Here is a 25,125-nt window from a genome sequence, read left to right as displayed (position 1 = left end):
TTTGAGCACTCGCTAATATAGGGCAAATGCACGCCTAAAGGGGTGGAGCTCAAACCTCATTGCCAATCACAAGATTGACGTTATGATACAAGGGCTTCAACTAGTTTGTGGAAAAGGGATTTTCCCCATAGTGTTCAAATGCAATGTCTTGTTCCCTTCATCTAAGGGAACTGAGGTTACTTGATTAACCGGAGACAATTTCTAAGCCAAGATGGGACTTATGATAGAAATTGTCTCCGGTTAATAACACGTCACTGTCAGTGAAGCGCTATTGTGGTGTGTGTGTCAGTGTAATGACACATAACAAAGCCCTTTTAACCTGTCTTATTGCTGGTTTATGCTGTATTAACGGTAAATGTGTTAATCGTGATTAAGAATAATTAATGCTTTAAACTTTTTTATTTAATCGCATGCGTTAACGTGTTATTTCTGACCGCTTATATGTGTTTATTTAATAAACATATGTTTATTTTATAACCGTACAAACATATTTACCTACTTATTATTATACATTTTTCATTTTCAGGCTGGTCTGTATAATTGAAATCTTTGTGAGAGCACACACACACACACACACACACACACACACACACACACACAAACACACACATGTTGGTGCGGCTATCTTTATGAGGACTCTCCATAGACATAATGATTTTTATACTGTACAAACTATAGATTCTATCCCCTAACCCTACCCCTAAACCTAACCCTCACAAAAAACTTTCTGCATTTTTACATTTTCAATAAAACATCGTTTAGTATGTTTTTTAAGTGATTTGAATTATGGGGACACTAGAAATGTCCTCATAAACCACATTTATAGCATAATACCCTTGTAATTACCAGTTTGTAACCTAAAATGTTTTCCTCGTAAACCACTTAAACCTGCCCACACACACACACACAGACATATTGTTCTTCACATTTCTACGTACAAAAAACTACAAATAACTTTTACCCATCTAAATTTCATTCATAAACTAATTTGTCATGAAAAAAGGTGTGAGACAAATTTTTACATCATTTACTGATTAACATTCACTTTCGCTACTTTTGGACACCTGCAGCATTATTTTCACAAAAAGTTTTGAAAAGACAACAGAGGATTTGTTAATAATTGTAGATCTGAACAGTTGTCCATGTAAAAAGGTTTGCATTTTAGAAGCTATCCATATGTTGATGTACATATAATTTTTAATCCAAACTTGAAATACCATGCATACACTTTATGTATGATTTCCTACAAATGCTAATGAAGCTTAACTAAAAACACCCCTAAATCAATTTTCTTAAACTATTTGGAAAAAGAAAAGAAAAAAAGATATATTACTGAAACCAATGATACTCTTGCCTTTGTCAAGTGAAACATTTTTTTATACGCAGCTGTTTGATGCAAGATGATTGTTCAATACTGTACAAGTGCACAATGTGTTTCATTCTTTAAGTCTCAGCATTGAGAAGGACATTGACAGTATTTGGCCAGGGGTGCCCGTGGAGTGTCTAAAGATAGCCACACAAGTCAAGCAAAGAGGGGACGAAAAGACAAATCTTTGTTAGTTGCCTTTTGCTTTCTTTATGTAAATGTCAACTTCTAGCCTCAGGACCCCATCGAATGTTGCTAAACTCTAGATTTGGCACTTGAGCAAGCACAAAATCTCTTATTAAATTATTATTTTTTGACTTATATTAAAGGGTCAGTTCACCCAAAAATGTTTGTCATCGTTAACTTAACTCACCCCAGTGATGTCAAAGAGAAAAAAAGAGAAGTCCTTTGAATGTGCTTTGCTTAATGCTGGCCTTGGGGCAGAATGTTTATTGCTTATGTTTAATCAAAGTCAAAGAAAACTCATGTTGTCTGGTTGAAACTTTGACTTCCTTGGTTATCTATGCCCCCCATCCCCACCCTCAGGCCATGCCCAAAATTTCTTCTCTGTCATTTCAAGAGAAAAGAGGGGAAGTCTGCCTGTATACCTACTTTTATCCTACTATATATCACAGATTGTTTCAGTAAAATATTATTGAATTAGAATAAGTGAAAGATTGCTTATTGATCTAACACATTGCATGATCTCTGTTTATGAGATAACATTAAGCATTTTTATTTTTTCACTTATAGCAAATCATTGAGTGATATTGCCACTACCTTTGGTTTGAATCTATTTTAGGTAAGCATTGGTATTATTGCTCTGTTATTATGGACCCTTTTCACACTTCCACATTCACGAAGCGGAAGTCGTATTAGTTGGGTAAACTATGGCAGCAGTCGGGAAGAATAGTAAGAATCAGTGCCACCACAGTGTTCCTTTTTTCACAAATTATTTTGTGTGTGTGTGTGTTTTCATGAATTTCCAAAAGATGCTAAACTTTGTACGAGCTCGGTGAGTAACTTTGTTATTAAACGAGGAAGCACTTTCGTCTGTGGACAGTATTTTCAAGATGAGGACTTACAGCAGTCGCTCACAGGTGAAATTGTGAAACGCTTTGAAATCTGAGCTGTACGGTATCAGTGTATGGTATCAGTGGAATGATTACACATTACAACCGACATGAGAGTGTGTGTTTGACAGGGTTAGCGGATGGAGCGGGACATGGGTCTCTCCACTCCTTCACATCTTGCGTCGCCCCCCATGAGGTATTAATTTCACCAAATACAAATCACAGATTTGTTAACTGTACCCTCTTTTTTGCATTTTTGCAACTTACGGTGACAGGGTTTGTAGATCATTCCTTTAATACATAAATATGTGCATGCTGATTTAACGCACAACCTCTTAATAATAATTTTTATCGACTTACCTTTGTATTAGTGCAGATAACTCTCAAATAACTTGTAACCTTTGTTGAGTTTAGACTTTACCATTGATGGAGGATGCGGTCAATGTCTCCTAACGAAAATGCAGGCAATTTTAAGGGCTGTGAAAACACATACACCTCGGCAGCGGACATAGTTGCATTTACCCAACTATGACGACTTCCGCTTCTCGAACGTGGATGTGTGAAATGGGTTCATTGTTCTACAAACCACTCAGACTCCCTTAGCAACCTCATAGTACTGCCCTAGCAACAACCCAGAACTAATCCTTTAACAACACCAATGCTCTACAAACCAGACCAGCTTAGCATCCTCATAGAAATACCCTAGCAACCGCCCAGAACACCTTAAAAGCCATATACCAATGCGGTATAAACATCTGGGGGGTTCCCTTCCCCTATTCACCCCAGAATCTATGCCCCTGCCTATACACTACAGACCAGATCATCTTAGCAACCTCATAGAAACTCCCTGGAAACCACTCAAAACACCTTAACAACCACATACCAAAGTGCTACAAACAGACCAGCTTAGCATCCTCATAGAAATGCCCTAGCAACTGCCCAGAACACCTTAACAACCACATACCAATGTGCTACAAACCACTCAGACTACCATGGCAACCTCAGCCAATCTAGTTAAAAATATAGTTGTGTTGATATTTTTTAAGTGTTTATTTTCTGGGTTACCCTTCTGGGTTTTGTGATACACACAGTACTTTTCTTATAAAGCAGTCAGAAGTAAATTGCAAGTGAATTTTAGTGGGTTCCCTTTTAGCAATCAGAGTTACAATTTCTGCTTGGTAGACTTACATTGAGGGGCTTTACATGCACTTCTTACACTGATTGCTTATGAAGCTGACAACGTGTAAGGTCATGTAAAGGCCTTAAACATTTTTCTAACCATTTATCTAGTCTCTTCGTGCAGTAGAGATCCTAAAAATGTCAACCTTCAAACTTCAAGGTTTTCTAGTTTTTAACATTTTATCTTTGGGTTAAACATTTGGGTTAGCTATGTGTACTTGTTGCGTTCCTCCGAGAATTGTTAGAAATCTAGGTGACAATTTAGCTGTCAAAGTTCATGCATGCGTTTCATCAGCCATTTTCACATTTATAATGGTAAAAACTAAATAATTCCAATATGTCCTGAATTAGGCAAAAGTTGTCTGAATAGGATGGAGGTGGGAGATTTTTGTTGCTGGGAGCCAGAGTCAGTCTGAAAGACTCCATTGTTTTAAGTTGACGCTGACGTCAAAGTTGCTACATAAAAGCATCAAGTCATATTTGAAATAGAACAGCACAACATCAATAGTGTTTGTTGTGTCTTGTGCTAATCGGTCAACATGCAAAACTAATCGGTTTGTCACCCTCTTTTTTGGCAGATCCAACTGCATTCTTGTTTGGTTAAGTCAGTTTACTAGATAGTTAAGAAGGTGAAGCAGAGTAGGTTGGGTTCCTTTCTCACAGTGTTCATTCAAGTGCTTTGTGTTATAAATATGCTGGAGATTGTTGAATATCATAATTATCAGGTGAGAGTTTAAGTATTTTTAATGCTCATAGTATTGTAGGTTTATTATCTCTTTATTAAATTGTTTGCTGTTGATTGACCAAAGTAATTGGAACAATTATTGTGTTTGTTAACAGCAATGTTTCCGTATTTGTACACACACATTGATGGATAATACAGAGAATTGTGCTCTGTCAAATGCAAGAAAACAAATAATAATAATTATACATTTATACATACATTATACATCTTTAATTATATATGTCAGTAACAGAGGACCTGGCAAGAAATTGTATTTAGATACATGTAAAACAATTATAATCTCTTGTGTACTGTATGTCATGGTGTAAATTGTGAGCTGATCATGACAAGTTAAATGAGTGTAAAGGTCATTTTGTTCATATGGCTCATAGGGAGGGACTCATGAAAGATGAATAATTGTGCTATGAATAGAATGGTAGTCTATTTTGGTTTTAAATTACTGTAATTATTACTACTTTGAAAAAGGAACTGTGATTACTTATTTATTGTAAGTCTTGTAATGTATAAATTGACATCTGTGTTTTACTTAGGAAGATTTCAGGTTTTCGTCCTTAATACGCTTTTGTGTGTACAACTGCTTTATTACACCACTGTTTAAGCATCTTACATAGAAACAGCCCAAGCCTCCGTTACTGGTTCGGTTATTAGAGAAAGAGAGAGATCAACTTTTTTATGATTTATGATCACGCAGATTCTTTTAACAAATTTCATCATAAAATACAATATTATGACCACATATAGCTTTAGCACCACGAATGTAGAATGTAAACAGTACAAATTACACTTAATCTTCGGCTTCTAATGTGGATAGAATGCATGCTTTTTAGCTTTGTCTTTTCTATAATGCATACAGTATAATAAACATATACAAATACAAGAGGAGACTGGAAAATATAGACAAACCATACATTGCTGTAATCATTTATTTATTTACTGCATATTCTATCAGTCAAAACAATATTATATCCTTATATACCTTATAAAGGTTATAAGGATAATATTGCAATGGCATGGTATGCGGAACTCCTTGTCACGTGGCCTGTGAAGTATGCATGAATTAATAAATTCTACCTCTAATGTCCATATTTGGCATGACAAATTATAAATTTCTCCGTTCTTACACAATTTTAATAAAAAAGTGCTTTAATACTTAATAACATAATTTGAAGAAATTATCTAAAGAAATGTTAAGTAAACAAATGAGAATCCATGAATATTTCTCTAATTGTGCACACTTTTATACCAAATGTTCTATTGGATGATGTACACTGACACCTGCAAGAGATAAATTAATGGGAGTTTACACTATTAAATAGATATGTGCGTCTTTATAATGGTTTAATTTTCATAACTGTTGTTTTGATGTTTTAATGTGTTGACATAAATTAAGAAATTACTCTTGCTGTAACATTAATATTACTCTTGCTGTTTTAAAACTGTTGCAAAATATTGAAGCTGGAGTGCACCTTTCTAAGTCGAAATCCCATTTTTTACCCATTATGATGGTTAATGTGAACATTAGCTGAAACTCCTGACTTGTATCTGCATGATTTAATGCATTGCACTGCTGACACACAATTGGCTGATTAGATAATAGCATGAATAAGTAGGTGTATATGTATTCAAACCTTCGCTGCCTTGCGGCTATACCTACTCATGGGAAAGGCTAGGGGATTCAGCCCTGACAACAAATCCCTAAGTTGGTCTGACATTGTACCAGTGTCCTTCTGGCAACACCTACGACACCGCTGGTGCCAAGTTATATTGGCATCCATCATTCCCTTGGATCCACCAGCTGGGGGGGAGGGTCTGCTGCATGGGCAACAGCTGATTCTCCATAGTAATCTGCCCAGGCTTCATACCTCCACTGGAGAGGACACTTGATCGACGTCGCAAGGCATCGGCACAACACAGGAAGTGGCAGTTACCGGTGATAAACTCATCCATTTGGCATAAGAAATGAGTGCCAGGGGTCACTTCCGATGGTGGGAGAGTTCATCGCATCTCATTGGACAGCTACCGCCAGCCCCCAGCCACTAAGGTGCTGTCCCGCCATGGCCTTCCTGCTTCACTGGGTGCATGGAGCTTAGAGAACCAACTCGACAAATAGGCCACAAGCATCACACCAGGCAAGACTCAAAAAAGAAAGAAGACTCCAGCTCTTCGATTCGCAAGCTGGAACATCAGGACCATGTGTCCTGGACTCACTGCCGACCTGCAGCAGATCAACGACGCACACAAGACTGTCATCATTGACAGGGAACTCTTCAGACTGAAAGTCGACATTGCCTACCTACAGGAGACCTGACTGACCGACAGTGGCACCATCAAGGAAGCAAGCTACACCTTCTATATGCAAGGGAAGTCCTCGGACGAACCAAGGCAGCACGGTGTCGGCTTCGCTGTGAAGAACACACTCATCGCCTTCAAGCCTCCCTCATCAGGCACCGAGAGGATCCTTGCCCTCCACCTGTCAACATCCTCTGGCCCAGCCAACATCAGCGTGTATGCCCCAACCCTCTGTTCTATCCCGGAGGAGAAAGACCAGTTGGATGAGGCCCTGGATGAAGCGATATCCAAAATCCCCAGCACAGAAGGACTTACCTTCTCTGAGACTTAATTGCTAGAGTGGGAGCTGACTGTGAGGCCTGGCCCACTCACGGCAGGGGCAAGATCAACTAAAATGTTTAGCGTCTGCTCGAGATGTGCTGCTTCCACGGTCTGTACGTGTTAAACACCTTCTTCACGTGCAAGGAGATTCACCAGATGTAATGGAGACACCTGTGCTCCCGCCACTGGCACCAGCTAGACCTTATCATCACCTGATGGGCGGAACTTGCCAGTGTCATCCTCACCCACAGTTACCACAGTGCCGACTGCAACACAGACCACTCCCTCGTGGCCAGCAAGGTGCGAGTAGCACCGAATTAACTGCCTTGGCAACATTAATGTATTAGCATCTGCTGCGCAAGAAATCCAGAGAAGACACAGCAATTCATCGGCAACTTGCAGGAAGCTCTCACTGAGGAGACACCTGAAAAAAACACATTTGACTCTAGATGGTCCCACCTCTGAGACGCTGTGTACAACTCAGCCATCACTGCCTACGGAAAGAAGGAGCATAAAAATGCAGACTGGTATGAGGCCCATTGGGAGGAAATGGAACCCATGACTGAGGTGAAGAGGAAAGCCCTCCTGGCTTACAAGCCATTGCCTAGCCTGAGTGCACTTGAGGCCCTCAGGACTGCTAGGAAAAATGCCCAGCAGACTGCCCACCACTGCACCAACACCTATTGGCTAAACCTCTGCAGTACTCTCCAGGCAGCTACTGACACTGGAGATGTAAGAGGAATGTACGAGGGCATCAAAAAGACGACAGGCCCCTCAACCATGAAGACCGCCCCCCTCAAGTCCAAGTCGGGCAGCTGCAGCGCTGGTTTGAGCACTACCTCGAGCTGTACTCAACCCAAAAACCTCGTCACACACCGCCCTGGACACCATCCCAGATCTGCCAGTCATGGAGGAGCTAGATGCCCACACCCACTCTGGAAGAGCTTAGCAAAGCCATTGACTGCCTCGCTTGTGGGAAGGCCCCTGGGAGAGATGGCATCCTGCCAGAAGTCCTGAAGAGCAGGAAACTTGCGCTGCTTCAGCCACTGCACAAACTCCTCTGCCTCTGCTGGGAACAGGGCCACAACCCCAGGACATACGAGATGCCAACATTGTTACTTTGTATAACAACAAAGGAGGCAATAATTACCGGGTCATCTCCCTCCTCAGCATCGTCGAGAAGGCATTCGCCCATGTCGCCCTGGTGTGCCTGTAGACCCTAGTCTTCCGAGTATATCCAGAGTCCCACTGTGGCTTCAGAGCTGACCGGTCATCTGTAGACATGATGTTTTCACTATGCCAGCTGCAGGAAAATTGTCGAGAGCAGTAGACGCCCCTCTACATTGCCTTCATTGATCTGATGAAGGCGTTTGGCCAGGTCAGCAGGAGCGGACTGTTCAGGCTACTGCAGAAGATTGGCTGCCCTACACAACTGATAGCCGTTGTCACCTTGTTCCACGAGAACGTGCACAGCATGGTCTGCTTTAACGGTGCAACATCGGAGGCCTTCCCAGTTGGCAGTGGAGTCAATCAAGGCTGTGTCCTCGTACCGATTCTCTTCTGTATTTTCTTCTCCATGCTCCTCCAATACGCCTTCAGGGACTGCGGTGAGGGAGTCTACATTCACACCAGGGATGGCGGCAAGCTGTTCAATATCTCCCATCTCCACGCTAAGACTAAAGTCACAGAGGTACTCATCCATGAGTTGCTATTTGCCGACAATGCTGCCTTGATGTCACATACGGAAGACGGTCTGCAGCAGCTTGCCAACCGCCACTCCCGTGCCTGCAAGGAGTTTGGACTAACCATCAGTCTGAAGAAAACCAACATCATGGCCCAGGATGTAGACCCCCCCTCAATCATCATCGTCATTGATGGGTACAACCTGGAAGTTATTGAGAACTTTACCTACCTCAGGTCCATCACCTCCAGTTCACTCTCCATCGATACAGAGGTGAATGGCAGGATCGCCAAGGCAGCAGCAGCCATGGCCAGACTGAAACAGAGGGTCTGGAACAACCCAAATCTCACAGAAAATACCAAACTTCTCATCTATTAGGCCTGCGTGCTCAGTACACTCCTCTACAGCAGCGAGACATGGACCACTTTGTGAAACATGAGAGCAAACTCAACAGCTTCCATCTGAGGTGCCTGCAGTGCATTCTACACATTCAGTGGCAGGACAAAGTACAGGACAAAGGTCATCACCCAACTGGAAGCTACACCATCATCTCCTGAAGACAGAAGGATGCCTAATACACACGTGTTCCTAATAAAGTGCTCAGTGAGTGTATATTATTCACTGTAAAAATGTTTTGTGAGGTAACCTATAAAATATACTTCACATGGTAACATCAAAATTAACTGGTTTTATTTTATTCAGTAATGTTATTTAATCTGACTAAATTTACCTGAAAAATTAGGCTACACCAACAAAAGTATATATATGTGTATATATATATATATATATATATATATATATATATATTATGGATTAGAGCAAGTAGAAATAGATAATTGAGGTAACAATTGCAGGTTACCAGTTTTGCACTGTAGGATATAATAAGGTTTTTTGGTTTCGTATGTGGAAAGTGAAAAAACTTGGTACAATAAAGATTTCAGCAAAATAAGGTTGTGTTGTTTGTGTGTTTATTTGTATGGAGTGAGCGGTGCTTATACTGCAAGTATAATGTGATGACTTTAGAAAAAAAACAAAAAAACATTAACATGAGAAAAGATATGTTTTTTGAAATGTTCTCTTTTTGCCCCTGTGCTCCTAAAATGCACTTACATTGCAGCGGAGCAAGCTTTTAAGGGACATTTCTCTGTCATCATTTACTCACCCTGATGTCATTCCAAACCCTTTAGACTTTCTTTCTTCTTTGGAACACAAAAGATGTTTTACAGTATGGATGTGGACCAGGAACAGCCGTTGTAACCATTCACTTTCATTGTATGGAAAAGGGCAGCTTTGGACATGACAGATTTTTAATTTTTGCATGTAATATCCCTTTAATCTGAAAAAAATAAAATAAAATCTTTAAATAGTAAACTTTTTAAAATCTAAAACTACACATTGTCATTAGCCATTAGTGTACCATCTATAAACCCCCTGACCCCCCCACCCCCTCTCTCTCTCTCTCTCTCTCTCTCTCTCTCTCTCTCTCTCAAGGTTCAAACTCATCTTGAAAACCCCACTAAGTATCATATCCAGCAGGCTCAGCGGCAGCAGGTGAAGGAGTATCTCTCCACCACTCTGGGAGGAAAGCTTGGATCGCAGGTGTTGAGCTTACCGTGCCCCAGCCAGACCACTGATCACAGGGGAATGCCTCCGGGGCCGGGCAACAGCGCCCCCAACAGTCCCATGGCCTTACTGACCCTAAACTCCAACTGCGAGAAAGAGGTAACAACCCTGTTTCACTACTGTATTAAGAATACTAATATATTTCCATTATATTCCGAAAAATCATCTGTAGACATCATAGTTACATCTTTAATTGCTCCAGATTTTGTCACAATTCTTTGCTGCTTTAATTTTATTATTATTGTATATTTTAAAATTAGTATAGACAAGGAATACAGAAAAAATAAGAAATATTTTGCATAAAGAATATGAAGTCTGTTTTTAGATTTATTTATTTTTTGCATTGTAGCATTATTATCATAAAAATTAAAGGGATAATTCACCCAAAATAAATATTCTCTCATCATTTACTCACCCTCATGCCATCCCAGATGTGTGACTTTCTTTCTTCAGCAGAATACAAACAAAGATTTTAGAAGTATATCTCAGCTCTGTAGGTCCATACAATGCAAGTGGATGGTGACCAGACTTTTGAAGGTCCGAAAAGCACATAAAGGCAAAATAAACGTAATCCATAACTCCAGTGGTTAAATCCTTATCTTCTGAAGCAATATGATAAGTGTGGGTGAGAAACAGATCAATATTTAAGTCCTTATGTGTATGTATAACACACCAGAAGTGAAAGTGGAGATTGATAGTAAAAAAGGACGTAAATATTGATCTGTTTCTCACCCACATCTATCATATCACTTCAGAAGATATAGATTTAACCACTGGAGTATTATGGATTACTTGTATGCTGTCTTTATCTCCTTTTTGGAACTTAAAAATTCTGGTCACCATTCACTTGCATTGTATGGACCAACAGAGATGAGATATTCTTCTAAAAATCTTTGTTTGTGTTCAGCAGAAGAAAGAAAGTCATACACATCTGGGATGGCATGAGGGTGAGATCATTTTCATTTTTGGGTGAAATATCCCAGTACATTTTCCTCCCAAATTCTCATTACTGTAATGCAAATATATTATATTATATAATAATATATATCATTTAAATTCTAAAGTATTTATACATCACTGTAGGATTTTTGTACTGCTTTTAAGTTGTTCTGATTTGAATTTTTAATAAATATTGTGTCCGGACGGGATGATTTTCATTAATGTATTACAGTAATGAGAATCTAATTTGAATCAGCATTGATAATTACAAATAAACTCAAAAGTTAAAATGTTATCTGTTACAGCAACAATTAGGAGGGAAAATGTGCTTTATTGTTACAAAAATAATGCCACAATGCAAATATCTTTATTGTCCTAAAATAGGCTTTATTTTCTTTACGCAAAAGAGTATTTCTCCCTTTTTTATTTTGTGGTAAAAATGTGGCCTGGACACGTTCTTTGTGAAATTCACTCTATAACATTACAAACAAATCTGTTGCGAATTCTTTATCATGTGTCAACATTTGTAAATGAAGTATAAATAGGCATCACTTTGTGAAGATGTTATTTTAGAGTTCATTACCTGCTAATCATAAAAACTGACTCGAGTAGAGGAGCAAAACTAACAGCCTCACTGTTTGCGGCTCTGTGAATATCTCGCTATAACAGCTGCCGTAGATTGCGTCATCGCTCACAGTGTGATAGAGAGGAGAGAGTCGTGCTGAAATAAGTGTTAATACCTGATTAAAGAGAGTCTGCTGTTGAACTGCATAGTTTTCTTAATGATTTTCATGATAAGAAGTGGGTTGATTTGAACGGTTTCTTTATTTCACCACACTAGAGCACTTTAATTCACTATACGAGGCTTATACGTAATATACTTTAACTATTAAGTGCTGTTTGACTGATTGCTTTTGATCTTTGTCAGATGGACGATGTCATTGATGACATAATTAGTTTAGAATCAAGTTACAATGAGGATCTCATTAGATTCCCCTTGGACCCTGGGCTTCAGATGTCAAACACGGTATGGATCGTTTTACTTTCTTTGCACTACTACACTTATTTTTACTCACTAGTTCAGCTCTTGTATAGTGGACCCAAAATGTTTTTGACACGTAAGCCACATGTCTTTAATCACCCGATCTTTTGGAGTATTGACTGAATAGTTCACCCCAAAAATATAATTTTTGTCAGCAGCAACTTTTAATCACACTCATGTAATGACAAACCTGTATGTTTTTTTGTTCTTTCATGAAACACAAAAGGAAGAATTTTGAAGAGTGTTCAAAAAAAAAAAAAACTGCTGTTTTCCATACAGTGGAAGTGGATGGAGACTGGAGCTTTAAAGCTCCAAAAAGGACAAAAAAGGCATTATGAAAGTGGTCCATGAGCTCATTGAGTATATCGCAAGCCTTCTAAAGCCACCTGATAGCTGTGTATGTGAAACAGACTGAAATTTACATTATATGAGCTGAAAAGCTTCCGCCGTGACTCTCAAATCTCATTTGCGCTAGCGCATATTCAAACTTGTCACCTCTCGATGCATTAGGATTGACTTTAATAATGTCAAACGACACTGCAGCTTGCGTCTCATGACAAATCATCACAAATATGCCAAGAGAAAATTTTCAGTGAATAGACTACATTTTGGTCTGTTCTGCACGAGTCATATGGACTACTTTTATGGTACTTTTATGATGCTTGTCCTTATTGGTGCTTTCATTGTATTGAAAAGATCTGCATGAATATTCTTCAAAACCTCTTTTGTGTTCCTTGGAAGAATGTTTTGCTCACATTTGCGAAAACAAATTATAATATGCAACAGCAAATTTGAACACATTTGCCGATGTGCATTAAGTGTTGTTTCCACCTATGAGGAGTGTTGCAACAAAGAACATGTAAAATTAGTCTGATGTCCTTTGCCAAATCTTGAGCGCTCGAACTTTTGCCATAGACGTGTTGTCACTGTAATTTCCCGTGTTGATCATGCTATTCAAATTAGTGGTTGATGGATATGTGTTTTTCCAGTGGTCTATTTCTTAAACCATTACTTTTTATTAGGGCTGTCGATTTAATGCGTTAATGCAGTGCGATTAATTATATAAAAAATTATGCATTAAAAAATAATTAATCATGTCCCTGGACCGTAATAAGGAATATTCCTTCCATATGAGCATTTCAAGCATGGAGTACCACCTGTTTTCTCCAGGGGGCAGTAAGTGAAACTTCAGCTGTATAGGCAACGCGCAGCTTATACAGAGAACAAACCGCACTTACTGAGAGCAGACAACACTAGATAAGAACACATTCTTGTGTACAAACACATCTTGATGGAGCGCAAATCCGAAGACAGGGATCTGAAGACGTGTTTTTCTAAGTTTCAAACTTCATTTAACTTGACAAAGAGACTTAAAAATTGTATATTTATGACGCAATGCAACCGAGATGCTCCAAAATCGCCTGTCTGACACAGGTGTACATTGACGCGTCCTTAGACAAGCCCTTATAATAAATCTCGGACTCATTGACGAATTCAATTGCAAAATGGATTGCTGTGAACTGTAGACCAATAATTGGCTTACTGTACGTTCAGTAATATAGAAATAAACAATATATTGCATTCTAAAGCCACTTTTTGTATTGGCCTTTTTAATGCTTAACTTAACTTGTGTGCCAAAATAATGTAATGCATTTTAATTATCTGTATTATTATGTTTTATTATATATATAATTATTTAATAATTATATATTGAATTATTGTTATAATAATGAAAAAATATGCTTTCTCAGCAAATATGTATGCGATTAATTGTGATTAATTCGATTAATTAATCGACATACCATTTAATTAATTCGATTAAATATTTTAATCGATTGACAGCACTACTATTTATATAAAAATTATTATAAATCGAAGTATTATTGTTTTTAATTGCATAGCAGGAAATAAGGAAATGCATACAGTATTCTGTGGCGGTGAGGGGCAAGGAAATTACGAAGGGGCTGCAGCACAATGATTTATTTTTTATTTTTTATGAGTGTTTATGGTAATAAAAATTAGGGCTGTTATCCACTAAAATGTTTAATCGTATTAATTACCTGATATGCTGATTAATTAATCCAAATAATCGCAATTAATCAAATATATAAATATTTGCTGAGAAAGCCCCTCAAATAACAATAATAAAATATATAATTATTAAATAATTATAAATTGTTATATTTACATAAATACAAATATAAAATATTTTATAAATATAATAATTCAGATAATTTAAATGCATTATATTATTGTGGCAGATGAGTAAATCATTGATTAGACAATACAAAAAGTGGTTTATAAATATGGCAATATATTGTTTATTTCCATAATATTAAACATGAGCCTATCATTGGCTTACAGTTCACAGCAACCCATTTCAAGACCCCTGCATTCGGACTTGCACTCATTCCAGCTGTGTTTAAACACAAGAACGCGTTCTCATCTTGTGTTGTTTCTAGTGTCAAGGAAGCATGAATGTGCATTCCATTCAGAGGTTATCATCCCTATGCCCTATTCTGTACGAAGGCTTTACCATCCACTGTTAGAGCTTTGGAGGGCTGAAAGTTGGGCTCAAAAATAACGTTTATTCAGAACTCATCTTTTAAGTCAATTTTATTGGAAATTCTGTTTAAAGCGATCTTACAGCATGGCTATCATGATTGTTCTCCCTTCGAAGTGCCCTTCGGAGGCTGATTTATCCCGTTCGGAATGCAGTTTGAACTTTGTTCTCTGTACAGCTGTATGCTGCTTATACAGCTGGAGTTTTGCTTACTGCCCCTGGCTGAAAACAGGTGGTACTACAAGCTTGAATTGCACCGATGGTAGGAATATTCCTTATTACGGTCCCGGGACATGATTAATTGCGTTATTTTTAACTTAACAAATTAAATCGACAGCCCTCATCAGTCGTAAATATTAAATAGTAATACATAATTTTAAAAATAACAATAAAACAATTGCAACCATACTCTATGGTGTGCTAATAAATGTTCATTTGTGCTAATAACACTGTGTCTTTAACACTTAAGAAAGTAAGTGTGCAGTCCTGTTTTAAGGACTGGATTCAAAGTGGAGTTGAATGCAATGAGACAATGTTGATATTGTGTGCACAGCATGTATCTTGTGTTTTTAGATCCCTGTCTCAGCTAACCTCATGGACATGTACAGTAACCCAGGGATACCACCTCCTGGAATCTCTGTCAGTAACTCCTGCCCTGCTAACCTGCCCAATATTAAAAGGGAATTCTCTGGTGAGTGCCATTGTGACTACATTGAGTCTAACCATGTTTGATTTGATAAAAGCTGCTTTTTTGGGCATGAAAGTTTTAATGCTGTTTTGTTTAGCAACAAAGACCCTCCAGGCCTTTTGACAATGTATTGTGGTTTACCTTTTAAAGTCAGTAGAAATTTCATGTGGAAGATGCTAAGAGTGAGAAATGTAAAGAAATATGATCATATGCCACATAGTTACTCCATCTCCAGCCATGATGCACATGATGGACAAACCCAGCTCCTGTGGCAAGTTTGAGAACTATCAAAGGCCTGAAGGGTTTCCTGTGGGTACGTGGAAATATTTCATACATTGTCTGCATGTCAGGGTCTTCTCTGAATCATAGCAATGACAATTTTGTGGGTTTCATTTGCACATTCACAAACCTATACTGGTGCATCAGATGTGCAACAATTATTATAGTTTTGTTCAGAATAGAAGACTTGCTTACTGTGTTCCGTGCAGTGTGCTTTGTTGCATACTGCAAATCTGGGCAAAACTAGTAGGTCATTCATGCATGCCTTGCATTCAGAAAATGTACTTACTGTGCACAGTATACATACTATATACAGCAGCAATAGTAAGAGTAGTATGTTAGTATGCTATTCCGAACATAACCAAAAAGAAAATTGTTGGTTACAAAGAATTGTTTAGGGAGAGCAAATATGCATACTTGCTTAACAACAACTTAACACTGACCTTTAGTGATTATACTATGAAAGACAGCTGCAATGACATTTCAGGGGTGCCAAGAGACTTTTCATGTTCTCAAATTAACAATAAAGCCATCTGTGAAATAAATGTTGTGCTGTCAACTTCTCCTCTCACCATGCTTTGTCTTTTTTTAGAGGCAGAAGTGCGCGCTTTCGCAAAGGAAAGGCAAAAAAAGGACAACCATAACTTAAGTGAGTTTTTTATGTTGATGTTGACTATCCCACCGTCAATATGGGCCCATAGTCAGTTCATTGAGCATCTGATGCATATTGCAAACAAAACTGGAAAGTCCTTTCTTTTAATCTGGCAAGCTTTATGTAATTTCTGCCAGTAAGGGCACATAAGGTTTTTATCAGTCTGCTGAAGTTATGTTTACAAGGTAATGCATTGAAACAGCAAGAATTCGTGAAATTATCACTGAATTTGACAAAGTTTGCCAGTTTAGTGCCATCAAATCTTTGAAAGATATTCATGGCCCTATTTTAAGAGCACTATCGCTAAGCGCAGTGCTATCCCATAAGCCATACATGCAAAGTCAGTGAGCATGGCCATGAAGTTATGCTTTCGTACAAGCATGCACTAAATCTAGGCGCAAGAGGATTTGGCGAAATTGCAGGTGCAAAGCGCAAATGGGCTGGGTCAAGTGCAATTTAATTCTGAGGTTCTTCTCCTGCACCATCTGCATCCTATTATATAGTCCATTCCCTGTCAAGCACCAGTGATATAAACAAGGCAGCACATTCATAAGAAGTTGGTAGTGTTAATTGACTGTATGCAATGAATTAGAAGAATAGAAATAAGGACTTATGTTCGTGCATTAACCACGTCCCTATTGAATGTCAGGCATTTCTATGACAGTGACACGCTCATTTTATACGTATGGAAAATGTGGTTCTCATCAGGATTTGGATTTACGCTCCATTAAATTATAGAGAGAATGTAAGTATTATAAATAATTTTCATCTACTGACAAAAATCATGGCTAGTATTAACAGTGATTTTATCGGAACACACTTCACTTCTACCGGTCGTTTTTGATTTTGAAAAATGAAATTAATTTATTGAAACAATTAAACCAAAAATATTTCTAAATCAAATTACACTTCAAATGAAACAAAAAATATAATCAAAATAACAAAGTGGTCAGAAAAATCATACTAAATACAAAATCTTTTCTCCAACTTCTCTCCAACTCTCCAACTTCTTGTTTGGATATGAACTTTACTCATATGCAGGAAATGAGTTTAGACTTCGCGCTGAAAACGTCTTAGCGAAATTACCTTTTTCTCATGAAAATAGCTAATTGTGCTTTGCACCACTTCATTTACATACTTGCATTACATTTCATTGTGTTATAGTCTATTTCAGATAAACCCGCCCCTTATGTAAAAACAAAACAAACTGGTTGATCGCTTTACATGTTGGTCAGACGGTCCCTTCCATGTGGGCGGTTCTTGGCAAGAATAAGCTGCAATGTGGACCAGACTTTATGCCATTTAGTCAAAGGTCTGGCTACACAAGTCTAAATATTATATGGCCCTCGAATATCATATGGATTTGTAATGTAATATTATTTTCTTCCTCTGTATCAGTTGAGAGGAGACGAAGATTCAACATCAACGATCGAATCAAAGAACTGGGAACTCTGATTCCAAAATCAAATGACCCGTAAGGACAGAAATGTTCAGTACATACTGAGCTACACGTGAACCATATGAATACATGCTATTATCACCACAGATGCTAATGCTGTTAATAGAGCTGCTGTTGTCAGCTGAGGATGGTTGTGTTATTCCTCAGGGATATGCGCTGGAACAAGGGTACTATTCTGAAGGCCTCTGTGGACTACATCAGGAAACTTCAGAGAGAGCAACAACGTGCCAAAGAGCTGGAGAACCGACAGAAGAAGCTGGAACATGCCAACCGCCACCTGATGCTTAGGATACAGGTCAGCTCAGACTTTGCCAACAATATTGCAAATAACAATCAATAAAATACCAATGTAAAGGCCTTTAATTGTAGAGACATTAAATGAGCGCACTAACTAAATGTAACATGTAAACTTTTGATTGAAGAAGTGATAGACCAATATTTTGGCCAGGCTGATTAATCAAAAGTGCCATTTGTGCCATTTTGAGATTATTGGCATTGGCTTATAACTGTACCCACTTTGCAGATTAGCAGAAGTGTAAATTTCAGGTTTCACATTTGGGAATATTGAATTGAATTTTAGGATTTTGTATACATCTCATATGCTATCTTTTTAAAATTGTACATTATCATATCATACGTATATATTTTCATAACAGTAGCCACCCTGCTTTCTACTCAGTGGCATCAGCGATTGTTGTTGAACGAAAACCCATATCAGTTGACCACTATAGAGCGCAACAGTCTGGTTCCGGAAGTAAAAATCCCTTTCATTTTCTCCATAAACTAATTTATTTTAAACAGTAACTTACAAATATTTCATAACAGACCTACAGTGAGCTCTGAGGTTGTTAATCGATGGTATATTTAATTGCTAAATTTGTGCTGAATAACTATATTACCCATGATCCTGCAGAAAAAGATCCACCAATCAGAGAATCGCAGCTAACAAAGCATGCCAAAAGAGCTCTGCAGGGACCGCCCACTTCCATTGAAGCTCTGTGAATGATGCAGTCGAGTCGGTCTCCCTACACGTTTTACGTACTTATTTGTATATATATATATGAATATTTTGAAATAAATTAGAATGTATTGTTTACACTTTTATGAAGGATTTTATGAAATCTCTTAGGGAAAAAAAAAAAGGAAAAATTCTTCCGGAACCAAGCAGCTGAAAACATGAGCAGGCACTGTTGCACTCTATACCTAGAAAAAAGTTTCATGTAATAGAAATAGTCATCATCAAATTTTTGTTTGGTATTCTTATTGGTTAATGTTAACCAATATCCAAATAGCTATGTAGACATTGTTTTAAGCTACTGAGCAAGTTTACATGCACATTCTTACACTGATTATGCTTAATAAGCTGACAATGTGTGTGGTCATGTAAATGGCTTAAATGGCTCTCCTTTATCTGGATAAGGTCATAAATGGTTTAAGCACAAACCGATTGGCACAGGTAGATTTTTGACCATTATCTTGATTTTGCGTTGCGTGTAAACACGTGCGCAAGTGTTGTGTGCATGCCTGTTTACGCGTTGATGTCAAAAGCAGAGAATAATTTTTTGGCAGTTTTTAGATTTTTGGCAGTTATCAGCATGTTGGTGTGCATGTAGACACACTGATTGTTGCAGGTAATGAAGCCTTTCTGAAATTGTGTCAATAGTAAACATTGTGTCAATGTTACATTTTGGTCTAACCCTTTAAGCAACAGGTTATGCAATGTTGTAGTCAGCCATTAACAGGAGACCTCTTCTCTCTTTTTAATGCTCCACATTAATCCAGGAGCTGGAAATGCAGGCCCGTGCCCATGGACTGGCCGTCACCTCCTCTACACTCTGCCCATCAGAGCTAGCAGCCCAGGCCATCAAACAGGAGCCGGTTCTGGGAGGCTGCACCCAGGATATGTACCCCCACGCGCACCCCTCCTGCCCAGACATGGGCCGCTCAAGCACCCTCGACCTTAACAATGGCACAGTCACCTTTAATGACGCCCATGGTCTGGGCTCTACCACTGATGCAGAGGCTTACGGTCTGGTCCCTAAGGCACACGGCACCAAATTTGACGACATCCTGATGGACGACACATTATCGGCTGTAGCAACAAACGACTCGCTGCTCACCTCCGTCTCACCTGGAGCCTCAAACGAAAGTAGCCGGAAAAATAGCGTGAGCATGGAAGAAAATGAGCATGTTTGTTAGCCCTCGTTTGGCTGGCTATTGGTTGCAGTTTTCCAATAATTCGATTGACTGCCAAATAGGAAGCACAGCTTGTTTTATCAAGTGCAAAGTAATATTATTTTTTATGTTTACACTAATTTTATTTTATTGTATTCTAACCTTATCCCAGTTTGGCGTTCCTGAAGTTTTTATCATGTTACAATAATTCAGCTGTGCATAATATCAAAATAATCAAGGTCAGTATCAGAAAAAAGATTGATTTGTGTACTTTGCATAGGTGTATTTAGAATATAACTGAATCAACTTTGGGATAATGTAAAAGTGCACTTGAATGGTCGTTTTTCTCTGGTTGTACAGTAGCGTCTTGACGCATAGTTTAGAAAAATCTCTCTCTTTTATATCCCTTGCAAAGGAATGATTTAAGCATAATACTTGCCATTTAAATTGTTTTTGGTGTTTTTCAACAAGCCAGCTGCCCAGTAAGCACATACAAATTCTTTTCTGCGAATAAATTAGTGTCACTATTCTCTCAATTCATTAAAAACTAATTGCGCCAGCTGATAGCATTGTTTATTTGCATACGCTGTTTGCGTTGTTTTTGCACTTTGGTGATTCACTAAAGCAATTATGAATACTAAAGCGGTGTTCGACTGCACCATGCATCTTAATAAATGTTGGTTATAACTAGGGCTGAAACGATAAGTCGACGTTATCGACAACATCGACAATAAAAAATTGTCAACAGAAATTTTTGTTGTCAAATAGTCGTTTGATGTCATTTAACATAACATGAGATCATATGAAACTCTAATGATGACGCGTGAGAGCAGCACTGTAGTTCGCGCCTGACTGAGGAGAGGAAGAATTACACAGCTCACAGTCCAGATGCACTCTAAACTTTCCAAACAGCTTCAGGTGATGTAGATCGCAAAGTATGAGGGAATTATAATGCAAAAATACAAAATAAGTAAATACAGAAGCACTCTCATTGTGAAATAAAGCAGAGCTTAAGCAAAGCTTGCATGTCAGTGCGTCTAAAAAGCAAACAATCTGGCGTTATATCTTTAATGCATTCTTTATTAAAGTTCAGATAATAAGGAAATAGGCCATAAACAAACTTGGGGAAAATGGCATTTCTCTGTGCGGTCAGCGCCATTCCTATGAGTCGTGTGAAGAGGGAGAGATTGAAACTGCACCCGGCTGAGGCACACTGTGGCACGGGGATGCTCGTACCTTGTGCGCGTTTGCTGCAGCTAGATTATAACGTGATGGCTTGCGACGTATTGAATCATAATATACTGTATGTGTCATGGTGTGTATCTTATTGTGAAGAAAATCGGCGATACGCAACTCTATTAAGAAGAGAGAGTTCTTTTTTGTGAGTTAAAGATGGATCGAAGTGAACATAAATGTGAGAGAGGGTAGTCTTAGCACATTATACACTGCAACAAAATATGTTTTTGATTTGTTTTTGTTTTGGCTTGTTTTCCATAAAATATATGTAAAACTCCTTTAAAACAACGTACATTTACTTCAGCAGCTATACAGCAGAAGAAAAAATTGTTATTGGAGAATTTTGAATGCAGTATTTAATATTGAAATATTTTAAATATCTAAAAATAGCCTACTTAAAACAAGATACATTTATCTGAGAAGCAGCATGCTTGCTTTTAGAGAATAGATCTTGTATATGAGTATATTTTTTCTTTTCTGCACTGGAAGAAGTATGAAGAAGTGAAGAAATACACTTATATACAAAATACACTTATTTTTAAGATACATTCTCTTAAAGCAAGTCTAAATATCTAATATGTTGCTTCTCAAGTAAATGTATCTGGTTTTAAGGATTTTTAGATCATTTAAATGGAAAACAAGACAAAAACTGTTGATTACAATAGTGAATTTTTTTACTGAATGAAACTTATAAAAAAAGAACGTTTTTTTCCCCCTTGTAATTCAGTGAATATCATTTAGAGGTATTTTTAAAAGATGATTTTGTCCTCGTTAATGTTAGTAAGCACATTTAATATAACCTTTTAAGTTGGGGCACAAGCTGAATAGTCGGTTAAGGGCTAATGATTAATTGTTGCAATAATCGACTGAATAGTCGTATAATCGTTCTAATAATCGTTAGATTCGTCGATTATCAAAATAATCGTTAGTTGCAGCCCTAGTTATAACGCTCTTTTCCACAATTTGATCATCATTTGATAAATTACATTTAAAAAAATTCAATTTACCTCCTGCTTTCCAAGGGAGGTAATACCGCGACGTTAATCGCACAAGTCAATTAGTGCAGACTTATGTGAATGAGGTGCATTTTTTTAAATTTACATGGTCAGGAGATGTGTTTTTACTGAAAATATTGACAAAGATTTAATTTAAATACGCATGATGCAGAGAGTGCCTGGTTAAAATGAATTGCAGGTGGTATGTCAATAAGGTGCAAGGTTTTGTGCTGAAATATTGCATGCTAAATTTGTGCCAATGTTTAGTGAATTCGTCCCTCAGTGTTATTTTTTTTTTTTCTGTTTTAAGGTCCACGATAATTTCATTAAGCTCCATTGATTCACACCACTGTGGGTATTTTGGAATGATGGGAATCAGGTCATTTCATGTCACTGGAATAATCTCCACAATATCCAATTTAAATTCAAATGTGCCAAGATCTGTAAGCAATATCCAGCTAGAAACCAACAGAGAATTCTCTGCAAAACTTTGACAGTTTGACAAGCATTAAGGGTGATAATAGTTTCTGAAAACAAACATAGGCAGTTGTTTTTAATGGTCTGTTTTATGGTTAGTTGCCATATCTGTCATTTAATACATTTTAAGAATTACCCACACAAAATGTCATGTAAATGAACATGATTTGTTGTGGTTACTGTATATGCAGTGCCTTTATAGTTATACACTGCTTGTAGCATATATTATGATTTCGAATATACCCAGAGGATGCATTTTAACACAATGCATCTCACAATGCAGTGCAAAGCATGAAATAATCCATATGAATGTGAACTTGCTTAGTATTTCAGACTTCAGACTCATCTCCACTGAAAAAAATTTTTTTTCAGGGGCTATGTATCTCCTAGTGTTTGAGACTGTTTAGGAAAATTAAGAAAATTAGGAGGAAGATGTAGGATTTAAAAAAAAATGTTTTGTACTGGTCAAAAACACTGGATGAACGCCTTTACCTTCAGAAACTAAACTAAAAAATAGTATGTACAAAATGTAAAACAAAATGTTTTTATATATTCTAACATTTGTTTGGGTTTTTGAAATGCTTGGTGTAAAATGACTTTGTTATAATAAGCTGTACTGTTACTGTATATTTTTACTGTTTCAAAATGCTCAGCTGTGGCGCTGATAAATGCCTTTGAGAAGTATCCGATTTGTGCCACTATAATGGCCATGTAGGTGCAACTACTGTATTATGTTTTGTTTCATAGAACTATGCAGAGGTAACTTTCAGTTCAGAAATCAACCCTTTTCTTTGAAAGAAGAAATCATTTGATAAATTACATTTGAAAAAATTCAGTTTACCACCTGCTTTCCACGGGAGGTAATAGCGCAACGTTAATTGTGCCAGTCAGTTAGTGCAGACTTATGTGAATAAGGTTAATAATAAACAAGTTATAGTGAAAGCTGAGTCATACCATAGTTAAGTGCCTTACATTACAAACCTGTTACTTAAAGGAATAGTTCACTCACAATTAAAATTCTATCAACATTTACTCACATGCTTGTTGTTAATGCAAAAACATTATGCAACGAAACTTGAAAATCATATGGTTTTTGAGTGACATTAGGCATAATGATGACATAATTTTCATTTTTGGGTGAATTATATCATAATGTGCTATCTGGTTAAAAACAGCTTAGCTTTCCTGGATTAGATGACTTCATCAGAAATGATACAGTACGTTGTCCAGCGTCATGGAATGCTAAACTAATCGTATTAGGATTCAGATCGCTGCAACCACAGGTGGAAGTCATCCAAATATGGGCAGGGAGGATCGTTCACTCTAATTACATATGGCCACCAGGAGATGGCACCAAGTACATGACAGATTTAATGATGGCTCAAATGACATAGAATGGAACTGAATGAGATCTCATTACTCATGAATTCTATCTTTAAAAGAAATTTATTTTCTTCTATTTATGTGATCTTAGATTGTGTCTTAGACAGTGGCATCAAACTGGTGTAAAATTTCTTCCCTTAAGGGAAGTAGTGGGGAACGATCTTGAAGGGTTTGACTAAAGACTTGATCTGACTTCAAATGTATTCTCGCTTAAACCTGTATTGTCTTGAAGCACTTCATGGCTTTCAAGAATAGTGTATTTACTTAAACTCCACCTACTAGCATGAAACTACTGAAAGTTGACTTTAATGTCATTTGTATGTAATGTTATACAGTGTTGACTGATAAAATGTTGCCAAATTCCAAGTGAAGTCTGAATATGCAGTAAAACTATTATTTATGTATGTTGTGCATTTATTGCACAACTGGCTGTTGCAATTGTTATTTTCTTAGCAATAATTCAGACAATCAGGTAAAGCATAAGGCTCCTATATGAATGCATGAGTATCAGTGATGTCCACTGAAAGGTGCCTTTAAAACAAGCTTCCATGGAACTTCAACCAAACATCTTTTAATGACATTAAGTTTTTTTGTATTTTTTTTGCTATAGCTAAAGATGTTTTTTGTTTTGTTATTATGTTTTTGAAGCTTAACCAAACATTATTTAAGGAAGGACTTAAAATAGCTATTAATGTGGCTTTTTGGTTGAATTTCCTTATGAAGGATTTTGTATGAATTCAGTACTGGAAGCCGACCCAACTTTTCACCTGTTGAAGTCACCTTTCACTCAAAATGTTGTTTTGAAATTGAAACTTTTAAGTAGTTGGTCACTAGTGTGGCCATTTCAAGCTTGACAAGTGTACTGGGATTGAAAGTGTTACAAACATTAAAGTTATATTTAGTGGTTTTCACAATTTCTGGCATTTTTTTAATTTTTAATTTTTATTTTTTATCAGAGAT

The 25,125-nt window shown here is 37.5% G+C and overlaps 1 protein-coding gene across 3 annotated transcripts in view; it reads left to right on the top strand.

Moving 5' to 3' along the window:
- The window catches only part of LOC127420039 (microphthalmia-associated transcription factor-like), a 65,616-nt gene extending 40,537 nt beyond the window's left edge, over window positions 1-25,079 (top strand). For 2 of the 3 annotated variants that reach the window (XM_051661976.1, XM_051661977.1), the window contains exons 3-10: window positions 10,146-10,376; window positions 12,145-12,243; window positions 15,395-15,512; window positions 15,730-15,822; window positions 16,381-16,437; window positions 17,839-17,914; window positions 18,047-18,194; window positions 19,682-25,079. In XM_051661976.1, the coding sequence (XP_051517936.1) occupies window positions 10,146-10,376; window positions 12,145-12,243; window positions 15,395-15,512; window positions 15,730-15,822; window positions 16,381-16,437; window positions 17,839-17,914; window positions 18,047-18,194; window positions 19,682-20,098 (1,239 nt within the window). In that variant the 3' untranslated portion in view covers window positions 20,099-25,079. The remainder of the gene's footprint in view (window positions 1-10,145; window positions 10,377-12,144; window positions 12,244-15,394; window positions 15,513-15,729; window positions 15,823-16,380; window positions 16,438-17,838; window positions 17,915-18,046; window positions 18,195-19,681) is intronic. The other variant, XM_051661978.1, reaches the window with a different exon arrangement.
- Window positions 25,080-25,125: the final 46 nt, after the last annotated feature.

This window comes from Myxocyprinus asiaticus, chromosome 29 (assembly GCF_019703515.2).
Source record: "Myxocyprinus asiaticus isolate MX2 ecotype Aquarium Trade chromosome 29, UBuf_Myxa_2, whole genome shotgun sequence".
Classification (NCBI taxonomy): Eukaryota; Metazoa; Chordata; class Actinopteri; order Cypriniformes; family Catostomidae; genus Myxocyprinus; species Myxocyprinus asiaticus.
The sequence above is the reverse complement of the archived record's forward strand: the minus strand, read 5'-3'. Positions and strand labels throughout refer to the sequence as shown.